Source organism: Galeopterus variegatus, unplaced genomic scaffold (assembly GCF_000696425.1).
Source record: "Galeopterus variegatus unplaced genomic scaffold, G_variegatus-3.0.2 Scaffold1614, whole genome shotgun sequence".
NCBI classification, from domain to species: Eukaryota; Metazoa; Chordata; class Mammalia; order Dermoptera; family Cynocephalidae; genus Galeopterus; species Galeopterus variegatus.
Genome location: NW_007727725.1, coordinates 92254 through 112516, shown reverse-complemented (window position 1 = coordinate 112516; position 20263 = coordinate 92254). Strand labels below are relative to the sequence as shown.

The 20263-nt window shown below is 54.0% G+C and overlaps 1 protein-coding gene across 1 annotated transcript in view; it reads right to left on the bottom strand.

Annotated features, from left to right (window-relative positions):
• LSS (lanosterol synthase (2,3-oxidosqualene-lanosterol cyclase)) overlaps positions 1–19819 on the bottom strand; it is a 37488-nt gene extending 17669 nt beyond the window's left edge. The window contains exons 1-15 of the mRNA XM_008577983.1: positions 19741–19819; positions 16896–17004; positions 16092–16213; positions 15560–15656; positions 13121–13256; positions 12419–12527; positions 11943–12061; positions 10554–10651; positions 9846–9873; positions 7352–7408; positions 6684–6755; positions 5937–5987; positions 5217–5366; positions 3663–3759; positions 2874–2979 (exon numbers count right to left, since the gene is read on the bottom strand). Coding sequence (XP_008576205.1) covers positions 2874–2979; positions 3663–3759; positions 5217–5366; positions 5937–5987; positions 6684–6755; positions 7352–7408; positions 9846–9873; positions 10554–10651; positions 11943–12061; positions 12419–12527; positions 13121–13256; positions 15560–15656; positions 16092–16213; positions 16896–17004; positions 19741–19819 — 1430 coding nt within the window. The remainder of the gene's footprint in view (positions 1–2873; positions 2980–3662; positions 3760–5216; positions 5367–5936; positions 5988–6683; positions 6756–7351; positions 7409–9845; positions 9874–10553; positions 10652–11942; positions 12062–12418; positions 12528–13120; positions 13257–15559; positions 15657–16091; positions 16214–16895; positions 17005–19740) is intronic.
• Between the last annotated feature and the right edge of the window lie 444 nt (positions 19820–20263).

The following is a 20263-nucleotide window of genomic DNA, read 5'->3' as shown; positions in this document are numbered from 1 at the left end:
ACACTCACACACACACACACTCACACACACACAAAAAAAAACAAACAAAAAACAACAAAAAAAATAAAAAAATGGGGGGGGGGGGGAGAGGAAGATATAACAACCACAATTTTTTTTGAAGTTCTTACAACAAGAAAATGGAGGGGACACACTTGGGTGGGAGGGGGGAGAGGGAGGAGGGAGGGAGGTTTCGGTGATGGGACACAATAATCAACTACATTGTATATTGACAAAATAAAAATAATAAATAAATAAATAAAAAAAGAAAAAAAAATCATGCCGGTAAGAAAACTGGCAAGGACACGAATGGCATGTCACAAGACAAGAAATAGAAATGACCTATAAACATTGGAAAGAGTATTTATTCTAGCTAAGTCGTCACCAAAGAAGTGCAGACAGCTCTGCTCTGCACAGCACAGCATGCGGCTCTACACGATGACGGCACTGTGCACACTCATCATGTGCCACATGCACCCCGGCACTTTCCTGTGGCGTCTTATTTGGTCCTTCTAGCTCCGGGGGTGGGGGAGCCAGAGCAGAAAACTGACCTAAAGAAGGGGCACAGGCAGGGTCCACCCAGGCCAGCCGACCGCAAGCCCACACAGCCGTAGGGAATGATAAAAGTCATAAACAGATATTCAACACGAGAACACTAGTTAAGTTAAAATAGGAAGAAGCTGGGAAATAACAGTAAAAATTAATAAATAACCAAGAGGCTACTGAGTAGGTAAAATGATGAGACAGTTGCAACCACTACACCTCACACTGGAGGGAAAGGCAGCAGCTGGGGACACTGTCCCCTGCGTCCAGACACCTTGCCTGGCAAAACAAGCCAGTCACGTAGAAGGAGCAGCCCAGAAACAACCTTGAAGATGTGGAGATCAAACAGTAACAACAGGTTCCTCTTGGGGCGAGAGGAACGACTTACTTCCTTCTTTGCACTTTTCTGTATTTTCCAAGGCTTCAAAGAACATGCTCTACTTTTATTACAATGAGCTTTAGAAAATGATACATTAAAAAGAAAGGCTAGGGGCTGGCCCGGTGGCGCACTGGATAGTGCACCGCTTGGGAAGCGCGGCGGCGCTCCCGCCCGAGGGTTCAGATCCCACATACAGACTGGTTCCCGCTCACTGGCTGAGCGAGGCGCGGGAGCAACACCAAGCGTTGCAATTCCGTTGCCGGTCCCCGGTCCGGTACGGGGGCAACACTGAGGGTTGCGATCCGTTGCCGGACACGGAAAAATGCCAGACACGGAAAAAGACAAAAAAAAAAAGAAAGGCTAATTCTGTGAGCATGGCTGAGGACTCAAACCCCAAGGAAAGGACCCCACTGCAGAGCAGCACATGCCAGGGATGAGACAACACAAGACACTGTACCCCTCGGGACTATACCACCTGCCAGGTCAGAAGAAAATCACTGTTCCATCGGGCCCCCTAACAAAGACACAATTAGAAATCCTCAGAATTTCTGAAAATGAAGTATCACACTCCTAAATAGCCCATGGACCAAAGAACTCACAATAGAAACAGAAAACATTTTTAACTGAGTGATATATCAAAACCGGGCCCCCTAACAAAGACACAATTAGAAATCCTCAGAATTTCTGAAAATGAAGTATCACACTCCTAAATAGCACATGGACCAAAGAACTCACAATAGAAACAGAAAACATTTTTAACTGAGTGATATATCAAAACTTATTCATAGCCTTAGTTGCATATTTAAATAGAAGAAAGCCTGAAAATCATTGATTGATCTAAGTATCCAACTTAGAAAAAGAAATACAGTAGAAAGAAAACAATAAGGAGTAAAAATTCATGAAAACAAAAATAAACACATTTTAAAAATAAGTAAATATATACCAGATAGAATCAAAGACTAAAGATGGTTTCTTTCAAAAGATCAGTAAGATCATCAAGAGAAAAGCCAAGATCTCAAAGTCAAGTCTCCAGCTGCTCAAGCCTCCACTGTGAGCAGCTTCAGGCCACTCAACAGAAAGCTGAATTGAAATGGAAGAAGTCCCAAACTAATACAAAAAAAATAGAATATCTGCACAGTCCTGTAACTATTAAAGAATTTGATCCCATAATTAAAAATTTCCCCTCAAAGAAAACTCCAGGCCTAGATGGATTCTCCACCCTATACCAGGCTTAACATTCAAAACAGAAAACATAATAGTAACAGGATAAAGAAGAATCTATGAAAGCTGTAATGCCATTCCAAGGTACCCATCCGTGCTCCAAAAGACAAGTAACAAAGTGTCCACAGGAGGATGCTCCATAATAACGTACAGACGGCAGGCACCTGCATCCACCAGCAGCCTGAGGCAGGGAAGAGGTGAGCCACAGCCACCTGGCCAAACCTCACTGCCCATGCTGCAGGACTCCCCGTGTCTGAGGTCCAGAGCAAGCGACAGCAGCCCCTGACTGAGAAGGCAGGCGGCAGCCCCTTCTCCAGAGGCCAGCGAGTCTGGCGCTGCCCACATGGATATGTCCGCTGGGTGACAGACACGGGCGCTGCACGCAGGGTCTGCACCTTTCTCTGTATTTGTCACCCTTCAACAGGTTACTTAAAAACTGCCATTTATTCAGACACAAGTGGGCTTAGGTGTGTAGGTCTTGTTTTAACATTAAGAAGACATGAAAAATAACCCACCTTTGTTTTATAACTGTGCTATTCTCAGCCCCCAATACACAAATATTTGATATAGTTTGGGGCACACGACTAAATTCAGGAACATCTGGGCCCCTTCCATGTTTGAATGAGTCGTTCTACAGCTACCTTTCTGCACCAGAGGACACCATGTCAGAGCCAGGCCCGACTTGGTGGCCCCAATCTAAGGGGCGGGATGTCCCGGACCGAGGCCTCCTCACCTGATCTCCTCTGTCCTGTGGTCAGGGAAGTGTTTGTGGAAATGCTTCAGTGCCTGCATCACGGCCGAGGTGCACTCCACATATGTATAGTCGATCATAATGTCTCCTGGGAAATCAAGAAGCACCAAGCCATGTGAGCTCTGCCTTGGGTGCTCTGGGCCTGCAATTCAGGCCAAACTATGCTGCAGCGTCTGACCGTGCCTTCCTGACTGGTCTCTGAGCAAACAACCTCCAGCCCCAGCTACACAGCCATGGGGTAGGGGTGGGGGACAATAGGGGGGAACTGCACATCTGTGCTACATGAGGAAGAGAACTGCGTGCTGACCCAGGACAGAAACCTGCACCCTACCCTGAAAAACCATGTTTGACAGGTAGAGGAGCAAAATAAACAGAGACCAGAAGGGAGGGGCCCAGGAGGCGTCCAAAGGTCAACCAGAAGAAAAGAACTTGCGCCGGCCAGAACAGGCCACAGGGGCCACATGCACCCAGGTCCCCACAAATGCCACCTTGCAGGTGCATTCACGACATACAGCGGCCCCCACAGAACACAAGGACCTGGGCCAGAACAGGGGACAGTCTGGTGGGATCACATCTGGATCTTCTACCAACCCCCAAGATGGAACCACAGCCCTTTCACCCACAACACAAGGAACCCTGCCATCCCCAAGAGCTAGGGGAGCAGAGAACACCGGGGCTCAGGGAGGGCTCCATACAAGCCTTGCAGGCACAGCCCTGGTAAGGGAAGAACATGGCCCTGGCTCTGTGCACTGCATTCTGGCGACCACTCACCAAAGACCTCCGAGGGGTTCAGCAGCTCCAGCAGGTACCCCCCACGCTTGGTCTCGTAGGTTGCAAACCCTCCATCAGGATTCCTCATATTCATCAACTAGAACCAGAGAGGGAACATCATGAGAACTCACCACACACTGAGCACATGTGGGGCCCACAGTTTGTGACCCAGCTTTCCAGAAGCACCCAAGGCTGACAACCAATGGGATAGGGATAGGGCGCAAGGAGCCGATTTTCTCGTTAAGCAAGCACTTGGGTGCCCAAGGCAGCAGATGCAGCCCCATCACTCATAGCCTCTGTGAGCAGCCCTCTGGGACACACACCAACTCACATGCACCCATCCACCTACAGACCACGCAGAGGCCACCCACCTATAGAGCAGGTGGGTGCCTGTAGTGGATTATATCCCCCCAACACTCAGTGAAGCTTAATTGTGTCCCCCAAGTTTTACATATTAGAAACTTGGTCCCCACTGTGACTGTTAAGAGGGTGGGAAATCCTATTGTGGTAATTGAGAGGTAGAGCCTTGAATAGATGATTGGATTGTAGGACTGTGCAGTAGTGAATGGATTAAAAATGGTGGTCAGAGGGTAGAGCCTTGAATAGATGATTGGATTGTAGGACTGTGCAGTAGTGAATGGATTAAAAATGGTGGTCAGAGGCATGATTCTGAGGGCTTTAAAAGAAGAGAAGAGTCTGTCTCTCTCTCTCTCTCTCTCTCTGCTCTCTCTGCTTCCACCAGCTGGCAATATGAAGGGTCATGGTTGTCAGAGGCATGATTCTGAGGGCTTTAAAAGAAGAGAAGAGTCTGTCTGTCTCTCTCTCTCTCTCTCTGCTCTCTCTGCTTCCACCAGCTGGCAATATGAAGGGTCATGGTTGCCACCACCAGATGTGTTCTTTGTACTCTGGACTTCCCAGCCTCAGAAACTGTAAGCAGTAAATTTTGTTTTCTTTATAAATCACCCAGTTTCAAGTATTCTGTAATAAGCAACAGAAACAGACTAATACAGTGCCTGTCCACCTATACTTGTCCACCTATACTTGTCCACCTATAGACCACCTGAGTGCTCGTCCACCTATAGAACACGTGTACTGCTGAAACAGAGTAGGGTTTCCATGGTAAAACAGGCAGAAAACCTAAACATGCTGTAAGGATTTGGCACAAAAATAAACAAAAGTTCTCATCTTTTCTTAAGACACCCAGTAGAGACTGTCACCCCCCCCCAAAAAGAGGCCCATGGAGCCTAAGTATGGACACGACAGGTCCTTGAGCCTCTGGATCCAGAGAGAAATCTCATGGGCCTCCAGCCTCCCCAGCCTCCCCAGCCTCCATGGCTGGGCCCGGCACTGGCTCCTGCAACACAGGACCCTGTGTACAGCCCAAGCATTCTGCTGGCCCAGCCAGGGCCTCTGGTTCTCCTAACACAAACGCTGGCCAAGGAGAGCTCCTGCAGCCTGGCCCTGTGTGTTTCCTGAGATGGAGCCCATGGACAGGAGCCCCCAGCTAGTCAGGAGGATTCAAGGTGCATGGGGGGCGTGGGACCACAGACTCACCAGAGCCACAGCATCGCAGAGCCGCTCTCGGGGCACATGCTCAGTGACAAAGGGACACTTTTCCTGCAGAAGCAGCACGGACTTCAAGGCCTCGGCTGTGCAGTCAGAGACAATCCAACTACTATCCAGCGTGCTAAAGCAGAAGCCGCCCTGCAGAGCACAAGCTGTGACCATGGGATGGGGAGTGACCACACCCTGGTCCTCAAGACCACCCACAGTCACCTCTACCGAGCCACTGGTTCTGCAAAGGGCACATCTGGATGGACTCCCACCCTCAGTGCCTTCAGATCTCACTACAGGCCAGGACGGGAGCACAGGCACCTTCCTAAGCCCACTGTGAAAAGGCCACAGTGGCTGCACCCACACCTCATTCCACAACCCGCACCTACAAGCCCAGAGCCTGGTGCCGGTGCTGGGGTCCCTTCCTCTCTATGCCTTCCCCGCAACACTCTGGCTTATGTTTCAGCCATTTGTTTGACATCTGTGTGATATGCCTGCCTGAACTGCTCTGAGCACACCAACATGTGTGCAGACTGTGCCATGGCAACACAAAGAAACCCCCATGCCAGGCAGCCTCAGGATGAAGCATCGGCCCCTGCCAGGAATCTACCAGATCAGGATGCCCAAGGACAGGAAGAACCCTTCTCAAAGGAATGGACCAGCTAAGCAGGGCAGCCTCTCCCAGGGCTCAGGGCAGGGCTGGGGGTCACTCACACATACCTTGCTCATCTGGCGGTAGTACTTTTGGTAGTCAGGAAGGCTATCTGGGATCTGGACCACATCAAGGGGCACATGTGAAAAGGAGAAAGACACGTCACCACTAAGGCAGGGAGGGGCCTACGCTGCTGCTACCTGGGATGTCACTGAGACCAACTGGGCAGGATCAGAGAAGTAGGATGTGCTGGGTAGCTGGCACTGCTGCTGGCCACAGCTGCCATTAGAGCCGCAAGGCCCACTCAGCCCACCACTGCTGGAAAGTACCATCAGACAGCAAGGGCTGAAACCAGATGGGGGGTGCCAGCAGGTATGAGACACAGATAGTCAAATCAGAGGCTCATGAAGGGTCTGATGGGGCAGCTGATCTGGCAGGATGGACAGTGGCATTCACTGCAAGTGATCTCAAGAGGAAGAGACGGCAGCTGGCGTGAGATGCCTCAGAGACACCAGGGGTGCTGAGTAGGCTGTGAGCTTGGGAGACACAGCCCGACCCCACCACATGCCAGCCCCAGCCCTCTGCACATGACGGCTCCAGCATGAACAGGATGCAGAAACGGCCAGCACCCATGCTGGTGACAGGCCCCAGTAGGACTCCCCGGAGCAAGACTAGCCCCAAGGCGGATGGAGGTGAGACAGGCTGGGGAGGAAGCAGCATAGGGCAGAGGCAAGGAGGTCTCTTCTGCCCTGGGAGTCCCTGGCCCTGAGGCCGCTCCGCACCTGCTCCGAGCCCCAAGCACAGGGCTCACTCACCTGTGAGAGCCGCAGGAATGCGTGCGCCTTCTGCAGACAGGAGGAAAACTCAGGCCTGTGGTGCGCACCCGCCTGGAAGAAACAGCAGGACAGTAAAGCTGAGCGGCTCTCACACGAGCCAGCACGGTCCAGGCAACGTCCTGCCCACTGGGAACCAGAGTCTACCTGACAGAAGTGCAGGGCTTCCTGCCGCACTCACCTGTAAAGACAGGAAGACTGAGCCAGTGAGATACAACTCAAGACTGAAGCAAGTGGAGCCGGCGCCCACCCGCCCCGCCCCGCCCCAACTGTGTCCCAAGGTCCCACATGACCCAGACTTCAGTCTCTCCAGAAACATCCTCAGAACCCACCATCCTGATTCCCGCCAGCAGAACCTGCTCAAAAATGTCCACACCCACACAGGGACACTGCCCTGATCTCTCACAGCCCTCACCAGGCTCTCCTACTCATACAGCCTCCAGCCCCCCGCCCTCCTGAAGCCCCCAACCCAGTCCAACATCTAGGGCCGCCAGGCAAGCCCACCACCACCACCACAGTGTCATGACCAGAGGCTGTGAGGCCCAGGCCAGCAGGAGCATCAAGGCACAGCAGGCATGAGCTCAGCAGGGTGGACGTGAGGGCTCAGGTGCACAGGAAGGTCAGCTGGATGAGGAGACAAAGCCACGTACCTCCAGCAGAGCCTGGATGGTGAATGAGGTGTCCCAGATCTGTGAGCCATTGGTGCCCTACATGCAAAGGATGGGCCGTTACAGCAGCTGCAGCACCCCTACTTCCACCCTCTGCCTCCCAGGGTCCAATGGGTGCCTGGTGGACCAAGGGTGGGGTTCTGCCTGAGAGAAGGCTTGCTCCTGCAGGTGAACGCAGATCGGGAAGCCCCACCTGCCTTTGTGCCACCAGCCAGGATGGCAACTCTCTCAGAGAACTTCCCTGAGAAAGGGCTCCACCACCCACATGCAGTGCATCCAGCCCCCCATCCAACGTCTGCAGCATGCCCACCGTGGTGACAACCAGAAACGTCCCCCATTTCTGAGCATGCCTGAGGTGGTGGGACCCAGCTGAGAGGATGGCTGGGGCCTCAAATCCGACCCTGGGAACCTGGCTCAAGGGTCAACACTGGTCTCGATTCAGAAAGCTGGTGGCCTAACCCCAGGGAGAGAGAGCTGACAGTGACCTCAACAGCCACGCAGACGGTGGGGTGGGGGTATGGAAGAGGTGCACAGGCATCGTGTCCTGCAGGGACACTGCACAGGAAGTACCCGCACCACAAAGCAAGGGTTCGCACCAGAAAAGAAACCCCTGGGATCATGCCTCAGGGCCTCATACTAGGGGTACAAAGGGAGCCACAGTCAGATGTGGAATTTGGAGCCCTTTAGGGACTGACAGTCCAGGAGGGAAGAGCACACGGGACATTGTGACAGACTACGGCAACTTCATAGACCAACAACCAAATGCTTGTGTGGACCTAGCTGGAATCCTGACTCAAACAAACCAAGTACAAACAGACGGGAACAGGGACTAAACTCAGGAGCCGCTGTTAAGTGTGTGGCTGCGACAATAACAGGGACTTTGTGAACATGCCGAGAGCCGGTGCCCGCCTGCGGGCTGGTCCAGTGGGGACGGGGAGGCCGGTGCCCGCCTGAGGACTCCTCACTCTCCTCTACTTTGCATATGTTTTGAAAACCTTCTGACAAAAGATCGACAGTGAGGGCAGCCAGGGATCTGGGATGGGAGCTTAGGTCCGGGTGGCTGAGGCCTCCTGACACCAAGCGGAGCTCTGGGGTGGGCAGTGCTGGGCCCATGTGCTCCTGTCACTGGTGTGATTCTAGGACACCTCGGGAACCTCCACATGTCCACACCAGGTCATGAAAGCAGACAGACCCCACAGGGTCACCTCAGCGAAGGCAAGACACAGAATGGCACCCATCTGGGTTTCTGATATGCCCACAAGGTGAACTCACAAGGGACGGGGCCACCAACCCCAGACCCGGGACAGGACCAGCATCCCACCCTGAATCCAGCACTCCTGCCCCCACGGTCACACATGAGAAGAACATCACCTACAAACACCTGAATGTTGGAATGAACCAAACTGTCCCCAGCTGTGGAGCAGCGTGTCTATAGCAGGACCAGGTCAGAGCACCACATGGAACTGGGGGTGCAGGCAATGAGCCACCCTCAGAGAGGGCTCTGCAGGCGCTTGACGCTGGCAGATTCCCTTCCTACCTCAATTCCCAAAGTGTACTTCTGAATTTTATCTGTTAGCGCACTGATTTAAAGAAATCACCACCACATTGGCCTGGAACAGCAGTCAGATGGCTCTGGGATGCAGCCCCAGTCTGGTTGCCTCTGATGTCAGCTGTCTCCTAGCAGAATGCTGGCCTGGTCCACTGAGAATTGCACGTGACCTGCATCCCTTCCTGGCCTGCAGTTCTTCCCTACTTTGGTCTATGGACCTCTGAAAATTCTGACAGAAGCCCTGGGCCCTCCCCTACAGGGTGGCCACAGACCCTCTGCTCTCCCATGACCTTGAGAGTACCAAGGACCCAGGTCAGATGTCGCTGCCCAGAAAGGAACACATCTGCTCTGGTCCACCTGTAAGCTAAAGACCTGCGAAGGATCCGGAAAGAGGCCACACACGCTATGTGGCTGAGGGTCTAGCAAAACCCACCTCTTCCTCTCCCCCTGGGCGTGGCTACACATCCCCTCCCTTGAACTTGGTGCCCTGCAGACTGGGTTCCAGCCCATTTGAGAATGGAAGTCCTCATGCAGCTTCCAGGCCTGGCCACAGCCACCACTGGACTCCAGGCTCCTACCAGCTCGTGGCTGCGGAGGCAACCCCCAGGGCCACACCAGGAGCCAGCGGTTGGGGAAGTGGAGCCTCTAGCAACCTGACAGTCCAGCCACTCTGACCAATAGGGCCAGAGACAAATGAAGAAGCTGCAGGGGAACACACGACACCAGGCGGTGTGCCGGCCACACCCAAGAGGCACAGGGAACTCACACTGACCCTGAGGGACTGGAGGGAGGACGCAGCCTCTTGTCACATGCTGCCACAACTCATATTGAGAGTTATTTTTTTATCTTAATGAACCCAGAAAGATAAAGAATAAAGAAGAGGAATGGCTGCAGAGGAAACAGGCAGTATGGTCCTGCAACCCTCACCTGCATCTTCATGCCATCGATGCCCAGCCTGTGAGGACAAGAAAAGCCCAAGTCAGGGACAAGGAGACAGGCTGGGAAGTTTGGCTGGCCACCCAGAGCCCATGCCAGGCATGCCGCAGGGTCTTCCCATGGGGACTCCTGTGCCCTTCTCCCCGAGGCCTGGAGCCAACCTTGGCACGGCCCTGCTGGGCCCACAGCACGAGTGCTACGCTCAGCAGGAGATGTGGCAGCACCTCACCCAGAAGGGGCAAACCTGAGCTGAGCGGCAGAGGGAGGCTCCCCAGCCACAGTCAGCCCTGCCATCCTGTGCAGTGCTGTGGCAAGGGCCTCCACGAGTGCAGGGCTTCCCTTCGTGGGACCTGCTCTGTGTTCCCTCCGTGCAAGAGTCGCACCTCCAGAGGACAGTCCACAGCTGACAAGCTCTGCCTGTCAACAGGCCTCCCTGACACCAACCAATATGGACCAAGACACCTGCCCACCCACACTCCTCCAAATTATATCTTCCGGAACCACCCAAAGTTTCTGCAAGGTGGCAAATCTTTCAATTTTAAGACACCCCTCCCCAGTTTCGACAACCCTGCACTCCTCCTGGTTCCTCATGCTATTCCCAGATACCATGGAACTGCGACGCCCCCTCACTGGAACCCGAGGCGTGTCTGAAGTCAGTTCTCAGTGTTGTCTCACTGGGCACATCTCAGCCACACTCACCAGAGGTAATCAGGAATCCTGGAGATGTGCTCCTGGAAAGAGGAGGAGGACGGCCCATCCACATACCAGCGCACGAGCATATTGATGGTTTTCGAGATCTGCAGGAGATACAAGCCTGTCAGGGCTCTGCTCCAGATCCACAGCAGCCCTGCACGAGGCCCCGCACAGCCTCTCTCCACGGCCAGGCCAGGGTACCTCCTGTGTTAACAGGCACGTCCCCAGGACATGACTCAGAGACCAGTGTTGCTGGAGATCACAGCCTGGCTTGGCAGTGAAGGGTCTGGGAAGGGACAGGGCACTTTGGTGGGGAGAAGGGAGGGAGGCTTCCAGTATGAGGCAACATGGGCGGTGGGGCGACAGACATGAAGAGTTTTCCTTCAAGACAACTCAGGGGATCAAACAGGGTCTGAGGAGCATAAGGAGAGATGTGGAGACAAGACCAGAGCAACAGGGACCACCTGCTCCTCTTCTTCCTCAGGGCAGAATGTTCTGGATGCACCAGACCTCCCACTTAAGGACCTCACAAGTCAAGACCCAATTACAACCATGTTTCTAGCTTGAGTCGAGTGTAGACATGCACTACATTAAGTCAAAGCGCACAGAGAACCACATCTCTGCTGAAAAGAACACAGGTGTGCCGCTGTTGGGTCAGTGACAATTCATGACTTGGGGTAACCCCAGGTGCAGCGTCAGGAGCATTACTCAGTGACGTGGTGCTACCTGGGTCTATCCAGAGAACCCATGGCCGACCACAACACAATGGCCACTGTCATGGCCCAGACGGGGATGTGTCACAACTGCCAGCAGGCACATTCACAGCAGGCCCAGGCATATGCACCTCAGTGGTCACTGAGCATGTCCACACCTGACCTCCATTGGGCCACAGCCCTAGGTGGCAAAGCAAGATCAGGAGCCCGAGCCTGAGAGGGGTGACAACTCCAAGTCCCGTGTGGGCAGCAGAAACCAGGAATGGAACCCAAGAGCCCTGCTATTCTCACCCACCCCGGGCACATCTAAACCCCATCAAAGGGCAGTTGGTGGATTATTTAAGGTGGGTATTGGGAGAGGGTCAAGGGAGGAAAAGCACCCCTCCCAGGTGGCCAGAGAGGTCTCAGGAGGTGATTTGGAGCAGGTGTCCAGACACACCAAGGCAAAGGCCAGGTAGTATGGATAGGACGGAGAGCCAAGCACAGCTGGGCAACTTCACCAAGGCCAGGGTGCAGGGCACAAGGACGGGAATCTTCCAGACGCCTGTGAGATTACAGGGCCACATCCCCAGTGGAGGTGCCCCAAGCTTGGGGAGACCTCACTCCCAGCTCCACAGAGACCAGCTTCTAAAGCTTCTGTCCTGGGTCCTTGTGCCCCCAGGGGCTGCCATTGGGCACTGACCGGGCCAATGCTGATGCTCTTGGAGAAGCGGTCATCAGCCACGATGTGCTCATACAACTTCTGGACAGCCCGCTGCCGCAGACTGGCACTATGGTGGCGCTCATACAGGTTGAGGAGCGCTGTAGGGAAGCAGAGGACGTCAGCAGGCAGACACCAAGAGGATCCCGGCCTCAGCCTGGAGTCCCCGCACTATACAGCATCTGGGCCTTTCCTTCCCTGTGGCTCCCCCGCCTTCCACTCACCCCCAGGTCGCCTCTGCCCGGGAAGGGCTGTTTCACACCTCCCACTGCCCTGCCCTGCCCCGCCCCTGCATGGTGGTGTTTTGGGTGGGCTCCCGAGAGTGGAGATCCAGCCCTGTGGCTGTCAGTGTTGCAGGGGCAGGGCGTTCCAGGCCCCTGGTGGGATGGGGGAACGAATGAGCACCACCCCTGACCACACACTGCCCCGGGCCCAGCCACCCCACCAGAGGCACCCACCGTAAACTGCACGGAGCAGCCAGCTGTGCGGCGTGTACACATCTCCAGGGGCTACGTTATTCCTCTGCGCCGGCCAGTCAATGCTGGCAAAGTCTTCCACGTAAAGCTCCTGGGGGGTGGGGCAGCACCTGAGCACTGGGACAGTGGACACACCTTCCTGGCTCAGGCCAGGAAAAGCAGCCTCCACCTGCCAGCCCTCAGGGCCCTGGGTCATGCCCCTCCCCAGGGGTGGGAGCACATCCAGTGACTGATCACAGCATGGTATGAAGGCCTGGCCGTCCCAACCAAGTTGCCACCACCCTGAGGAGCCACCCATCTGAGAGCCCCAGGCCTGCCCCGAAGCTCATCTCCTCCCTCTGCCTCCTCCTCTTTCCCAAGGGCACAGCCTAATAAACATCCTGCACCCCAAACCCCATCTCAGGGCCTGCTTCTCAAGGACACAACTGTGAACACGGTCAGGATTATGCTCAGGGCTGGGCACCCATGCCCTGCACTCTATGAGGACCCAGTCTCCTCCGAGGCAAAGCACTTCCTGTCCCACAGCACAGGGCCCTCAGGCAGCCCCTTATTGTTTGCTTACAGGACAGAGGAGGTGGTGGCTCCACTCTGCTCACAGGAGCTTCTCAGGTCTGCAGGGCCCCCGGGTGCATGGGTACACACAGTTATATCCCTGACAAGGTCCTATGAGGTCAGAGGGCTCACCTGGCGGAGGCTCTGGACCAGCGGGTCCTCCGAGGCACTCAGACGGGTGGCATAGCAGTAGCTCATGGGCAGGTAGACCTGCCGGCAGTGGCACCAGAGCGTGGAGGGGTGTGCAGGCACCCAGTCAGGAAATAGCCTAGAGGGACAGCATGCATCAGTGGGAGACCCCCAGGACACAAGCCTGCCCATCACCCCCTCACACCCCATCGATGTCTTATGTCCTTCCAAGTGTGGATACAGGGTGGATGTCCCTTCCCCACCACGTCGGCACAGCCGCTGGCACCTCACAGCTGTGCTCCTGTGGGGTGCGATCAAACCCCACGGACATACTGTCCAAGGGAACTGACGATCCTCCTGGTTCAGGCAGCATTTTATACTCTAAAGGCATTTAGGATTCTCTGTAGGTTTCTTAGTTACAACAAACGTACCACAGTAATGTAAAACTTAAACAGTGGAAAAGGGGGTGAGGGGCCTATGGAACGCTCTGGGGTAGGATATCTTTGCAACTTTTCTGGATATCAAAAACTATTCCAAAATTAAACGTTTATTTTAAAAAGTCTATTTCAAGAACCTTAGAATTGTTGAATCTTCCTGAGGCCTGGGTGCCTGTTCGCTGTCTCAGTGTGTACCTGATGTTTTTCCCACCCTTTCTCTTCACACCTCTGTCCTCGTGTGTGACAGTCCCGGGAAGCTGAGCAGAGCTGAGCATACCCTCCTATCTCCCTCTGATCATGACTGTCAGGCCTCAGATCACTTCTACTTTCTTGAGGGCTCATCCACTCATTTAAAAGGTGTTTTTTAAATTATGGATAACATTTCTAGCTTTTCTGCAGCTAAAGCAGTTCAGCGTCTCTGGTCCTCCATCCCACACCCTGTGACCTGCCCCTAAAGCAACTCCAGCTGCACCCTAGTTACCACACAGCCCAGCACTGACTGATTGAGCCCACCTTTTACAGGGCAGACAAAACTTTCTCCCACAACACCACACCTGCACCCATACCCTACTACCCAGGCAAGTCTGCCAGTGCAGGACAACAGAATGACTCCAGGACATCTATCTATCTCTGCCCTGCATGACCCACCTCAGTGGTCCCTCCCCAACACATGGGCAGCTCCGTCCACCCCGTCTAGCCCTCTACTCCTCAGCACACAACCTGGCTGTGGAGGTCACATCTCACCCTTGTATCAGGACCCTGCTGTCTCCTCCTGAGAGGCCCATTCACCTCCATCTCCCCCTGACTCCACCCTCCCCTCACCAAAGTCATCTAACACAAGAGACCCCTACCTTACTCCCACAGCTCTTCACAGGGGACCCCAACTCCACTCCTGCAGCTCTCCATGGAAGACCCCAACTCTAGTCCAACAGCTCTCCATGGGGGATCCCAACCCTGTTCCTGTGGCTCTCCATGGGGAACCCCAACTCTCTCCAATAGCTCTCCAAGGGGTACCCCAACTCTAGTTCTGTGGCTCTCCATGGACCCCAACTCCAGTCCAACAGCTTTCCATGTGGGACCCCAACTCTGCTTCTGCAACTCTCCAGGAGGACAGCAGAGGCTGTGCAAAAGCTCTTCATGGACCTGGGAGTCTTACCTCCCAATGTGTGTGAGGCTGGGGTTAAACTTATACAGATAGGAGTGCTTTCTGCGGAGATGTCCACAGCCTTCGTTAGATGATCGCAAAATGTTAAAAGACACTGGTCATAAATATCAGACAATAAGGAATTAGTGTCGATTTTGCCGGGTATTTAAACAGTATGTGTTTTTTAAAGATACACACTGAAGTGCTCATGGGTGAGGGATGACTCCTCCCCAGGGAGGGACTTGCTTTCCCCAGCCAGCAGGATGAAGACAAGATGAGCCGCGCACCTCAGCTACTAACAGGGAGGGCACACTCTTTCCTCTAGTCCCACACACGCCCCACATTTTCCACAACGACACAACACGATGCCATCAGTCATCTAACTGACAAAGCCCGAGCTACCTACCACACCACACAGGGGTTCTGTGATCATCCCACAGCACTCCATCCACCCGCCACCTGCCCCAGTCCTGCCACCTAACTCAGGGTGCTTCCTCTACAGCATCTTCCTCCCTCCTGCCTGACTGGGAACTCTTTGTCCACATGTCCGTAGCACTCAGCTCATCACGGCCTTTGCGCAGAGCATAACTAACTCCACCCCACCCAAAGAACAACCATGCTTCTCTGTGTAACAGCCAGTCCTTCCTCCCTCCTGCCTGACTGGGAACTCTTTGTCCACATGTCCGTAGCACTCAGCTCATCACGGCCTTTGCACAGAGCATAACTAACTCCACCCCACCCAAAGAACAACCATGCTTCTCTGTGTAACAGCCAGTGTGTGGCCCACGGTCCCCATCTTTCTACTCCTCAGGAAGGCAGTGGTGACCCAGCCACTACATCAATGGCAGAGGGCAAGCATACCACATCTCCGGGAACAGGGTGTTGAGGCCTTCCCAGCTATAAACATTCAGGACAGCCAGCCAGAACTTCCCCCAGGAGGGGATGGCCACAGCTCCACCTGGGGGGAAAACAGGCCCATGTCATCTGTCCCTTGTCAGCAGAGCCAGCCCTGCTTCCCACAGTGAAGATTAACCCCCCAGGAGCTATGTGTGCCCCTGCTCCTGTGAAATGAGGTAGCCTGCTGCAGATCCTACAATGCCCACAGGAGCAGGTTCCAGAGCTGCTTGGGACTGCCCCACACACAGAGCTGGATGGAACCAGCGGCTTTCCTGGGAGCAAGTGCGTCCAGCCCCAGGAGAGGTGTTTGCAGCCTCTGCCCCAGGAAAGAGCACATGAAGGCAGCGGCTCCCTGGGAAGATGCAGGGACGAATTCCGTTTCGCATGCTTTGCCCCATGTTTTAACTGGAGGTGCATTTTTGTTTTTCTTTTGCAAGAGCTCATTAAGCCAAGGTGACCTGACCCCTTTACTTAGCACATGCTATGCAGTATGTACCTTTCTTGTGAAGAAGGTTCCGGGCTCGTACCAGGTCAGGATCATCTGGCCCGATGCCCAGAATTCTGAGAGACACATAGTTGAGCGCAGTCCCAAACACTGTGGACTTGTCCTCAAGATGCCTATAGGAGCAGGAGACCGGTGAGAAAATGACATCTGTCCTTACTAAGAAATGAAGCAACACTTTCAGTGAAGTTTCCTTAGAAAATTAAGAATGCTGAAATACCTTACACTGATGTGACAACACAGAAAACACCCAAGGTGCAGTCAGTGCTCATGCACCTCCCAGGACGACTGAGCAGTCCCAAAACCACCCACAGGACCTGCCCCACTCAGCAGCTCACTCCCCAGGCCTGAGTCATGCACCTGGTCCAAGAGGAGCCCATGAGGGTGAGGCCCGTCCCCCAGAGTGCGTGCCATACAGCAGGAAAGCAAAGTGAGATGTGAAGGCTGCCCGGCCCGCCTCCACCTGCTGCCACCCCAGAATCAAGTGCAATTTTTTTCTACCGCAGTGATAACAGATTGGCAGTTTTTAGTGAGTGTGGCATGTGGGTCTCAAGGGTTTCCCAACCAGCCACAAAACCCATTTACAACACAAGGTGTGAAGCTGAGGCCCAGCCTGCACAGCTTCCAGCCCGCTTCCTCCTGCCAGGCTCCTCCACCCCACTCCCCCGAGGCTCGTGGGTGCAGTGACCCCAGCCCTTCCTTAACAGCTGCCTGGAAACCCAGGCATCTCCTACACAAGAACACATGCACACACACATGTCCACACATGTGCAGTGACACAGGGGCAGGAATACTTACAAGCCCCAGCCACCATCAGGGAGCTGCACTGACCGCAGGTACCGCACAATCTCTTCTCGGTATCCAGCTGGCAGAGGGATATGTGCCATGTGGCACACGATCAGGAGGCCTGTGTGACAGGAAAGATGTCCACTGCTGGGAGCACGCACTCAGCATGCTAAGCCCAGGCTCCTCCCCCCTGAGAACCCCACTCTGACAGGGAGCTGCCTGAGGAATAGCCTAGGGAAGGCCATTCCTCCTGGGTCCCAATCAGGACTTTCAGAACAGGGCGTGGGGGAGCACCAGCAGTAGCACAGGTGTCACTCCTGCCAAGGGCATGCAGAGCCCACCTGGCCACGCCTGGCTCCCATGGCACTGTCTGGGACAGAGGAAAACCAAACACTGCATGGCACCTCAGGGAGGCCTCTCCCAAGTGCCCTGAAGTTCCAAGAGGGACCAGTGGTTAAGATCAGTGGGCCCCCCTGACGGGAGACTGTCTTGCTTTAACACCTGCTGGAAAGAAACTTCAAACGGGTCACCCTGGATGGGTTGATAGTTACTTCTCATTTACCTTCTTCTGCTTTCTAAACGTTTTACAAGCATATACCACTTTACAAATGTCAGAGGGTTGGGGGTGGTGACAGTGATAAATACTACCCACGAAGAACCTTCTGTTCCCAGCCTGGTCTTCTGGGCATGGTGCTCACAGGCCACTCTTCACCCCCACCCCCACCTTCTATGGCTGGGCTCCACTGGCCATGTGCCCGCAGCACAGGGTGGGTCTCAGGGCAGACCCCAGCCAAATGCACCGTCAAACAGATGCCTGATTCTGGCTCAGAGACATCAGGAGCCCTGGCGGACACACCACATACAGACACACACTGGAAGAACGACAGATGGACTCGGATGCCATACACGTTCACAGAACACATCCCAAAACAACTGCATCTTTCATAATAGTGATGATGCTGTTAGGACAGGGAAACACGTACAGGCAGGAGGAGAGCCAGTGTCTTCCCCATTTTACATGCAGGGAAACAGGCACAGCCAGTAAGCAGTGGGGCTGGAGCCCAGGGGATCAGACTGCAGTCAACGCTCACCACAGGGCCGCTCAATGCCACATGGGCCACACTTGATGGGGAACTGTCTATACAGGATCATGGCCTCCAGGAGCATTTTCCAAATTACAACAGGAAAAGGAAGGACCTGTCGTGGAAGAACACTGGTACAGCACCCTAGGACAGGCCTAAGTCCACGCAAGAAAGATGGTCTGAACAGAGTCCAGAAAGGGGAGAGAAAAAGCCCCTACCCACAGCCTGCCCAGGAGAGGAGCCCCAGCAGGACAAGCCCAGAGCTGCAGCAGCAAGCCCAGAACAACGCAATAACCCCAGTGACCGAGCACCTTCTGTGTGTCTGATACTGTGCACATATGACCAAACCTGATTCTAATCATCCTCATGTCACAGAAGAGGTTGCAGAGACAAAATGAGGTCATGTTACCTCCTGACCAACTCCATCTCACTGCCTCCCCACGAAGACTCTTGGGAAGAGTTTCAGCAGGCCCCAAGTAGGGCCAAAGGAAGAAAGAGCCCCTTGACTCACGTCAAGGACAGGCCTCACGTCCCAGGATGGAAAGTCACGATGCTATACAGTCCAGGGAGCAACAGGGCTCAAAGTCAAAGCAGAGACAGGAGCCCAGCAGAATCCCAGTGCTCCTCCCCTGGCTGTGTGACCAGGAACAAGTGTGCCTGGACTTCCTCATAAGTCCAGTTAGGCTTGTTCTAAAGACTGAAGTATGAACGGGCCTATATCAGGGCTTGGCCCGCAGTAAACACCACGAAAGTGTTTCTAACGTTAAAGGACAACTCTTCCCAAACTAACACATGAAGGTGCTTCAAAAAGTTCATGGAAAAACAGAATTGAAAGGTATCTTTCCATGTACTTTGTGAAGTATTCTCATACAGGCCTGCTGCAACTGTGTTCAAAGTCCCAACACACTCTACTCCAGGACTCGACCAAATCAGGATAAAGGCAATTTGGACAGTAGATAGGCAGACACAACTAAGATGTTTAAAAAAAAAAAAAAAGGCAATAAAAGGATCTAAGATCTTTAAATCTACTATAAAGTTATAATTATTTACACAGCGTAGTAAAAGAAAACACAAATCAATAAGTTATCACAAAAACAAACTCTAATTTACATAAGAATCCAGGTCACTAAAAGAATGCAATTAACAAGTCACTGGGGAAAAGGGTCCCGCTGCATAAATCCATTGGAGGGAATCTCCCCTATCACACGGCTGTTTCAGTAAAGAAACATTCCCAGGATGCAAAATAGAGCTGTCCATCCAGACCAGTTCAGCACCAGGGGGTCCAACTCCAGTCCTTGTGCTCCTCACAGCCTGAACCTGAGGCTCCCCTGCAGTAGCTCCCTCAGCCATCCCTTCATGGTGAGTTCACAGAGGATGTGCTCACATAGCACTCACAGTGGACACCAGCTCCCCACTCACCACCCTGCCCACCTACAGCACCCGGGCATAGATGCCCTTCCCACTTTGTAGTGAGACTGAAGAGCCTATCCTGCCGCACCCCCCAAACCCCCCCACAGATAATCCCTAGCTTCCCTTATCAGAGTGCCTGTCACCACCCTATACTGGGCAGGGCTAGCTGCGCCTCTATTTCTATCCCCTAGCACCAACAGCAGGACGACTCAGACACAGACATGGGGCAACCCTCCCCAACCCTTCTCCCCATGGGTTTCCCTGGGTTTTCAGCTACTTCACTAAAAGCCTAGAGCAGGCTGGGCCAGGACCCCAAGGATGACCCAGGGTGGCCTCACCCTCAGGCTGAGGCAGCAGGCTCTTACCTGGCAGGAGGAAGAGCGGGCCACCATAATCACCCGTCCAGTGCCCGTCCTCGGCCTGCAGCCCCACATAAAACGTCATCCCGTTCAGAGCCCCCTCACAGGCCGTGTGGGCTTTGGGCAAGTCCTTAAAGTAACTTGTCTGCAAAGAGAGAACAGAGATGACAGCTGAGGGATTGGTGTCTGGCCAGAGGAGCTCTCATCTCTCGCAGCCCAAGACAAAACTGAGTCTACGTTACTCAGAAAGTGTCAGCTGTCTCAATCAGAAGGCAAAGTCTTTGATGACAGCGACACACCTCAGCAAAGTAAAAGGACAGTTCCACGTTCCCAGGGTCTCACTCTCGGGTCCCACATTTGCACATTTCTTCACCACTTCTTCGACATATCTTAAATAAACCAGACACACACAGAGTGTGGAGTGGGGTGTGTACGCCCACCCGGGCCGAGGCAGCGCCGCAGCTGCCTGGGGAGAGGCTAGGCCGGTGACTGGTGGCCCGAGCTCCGCAGGGAGACCCGTTTACCCTGC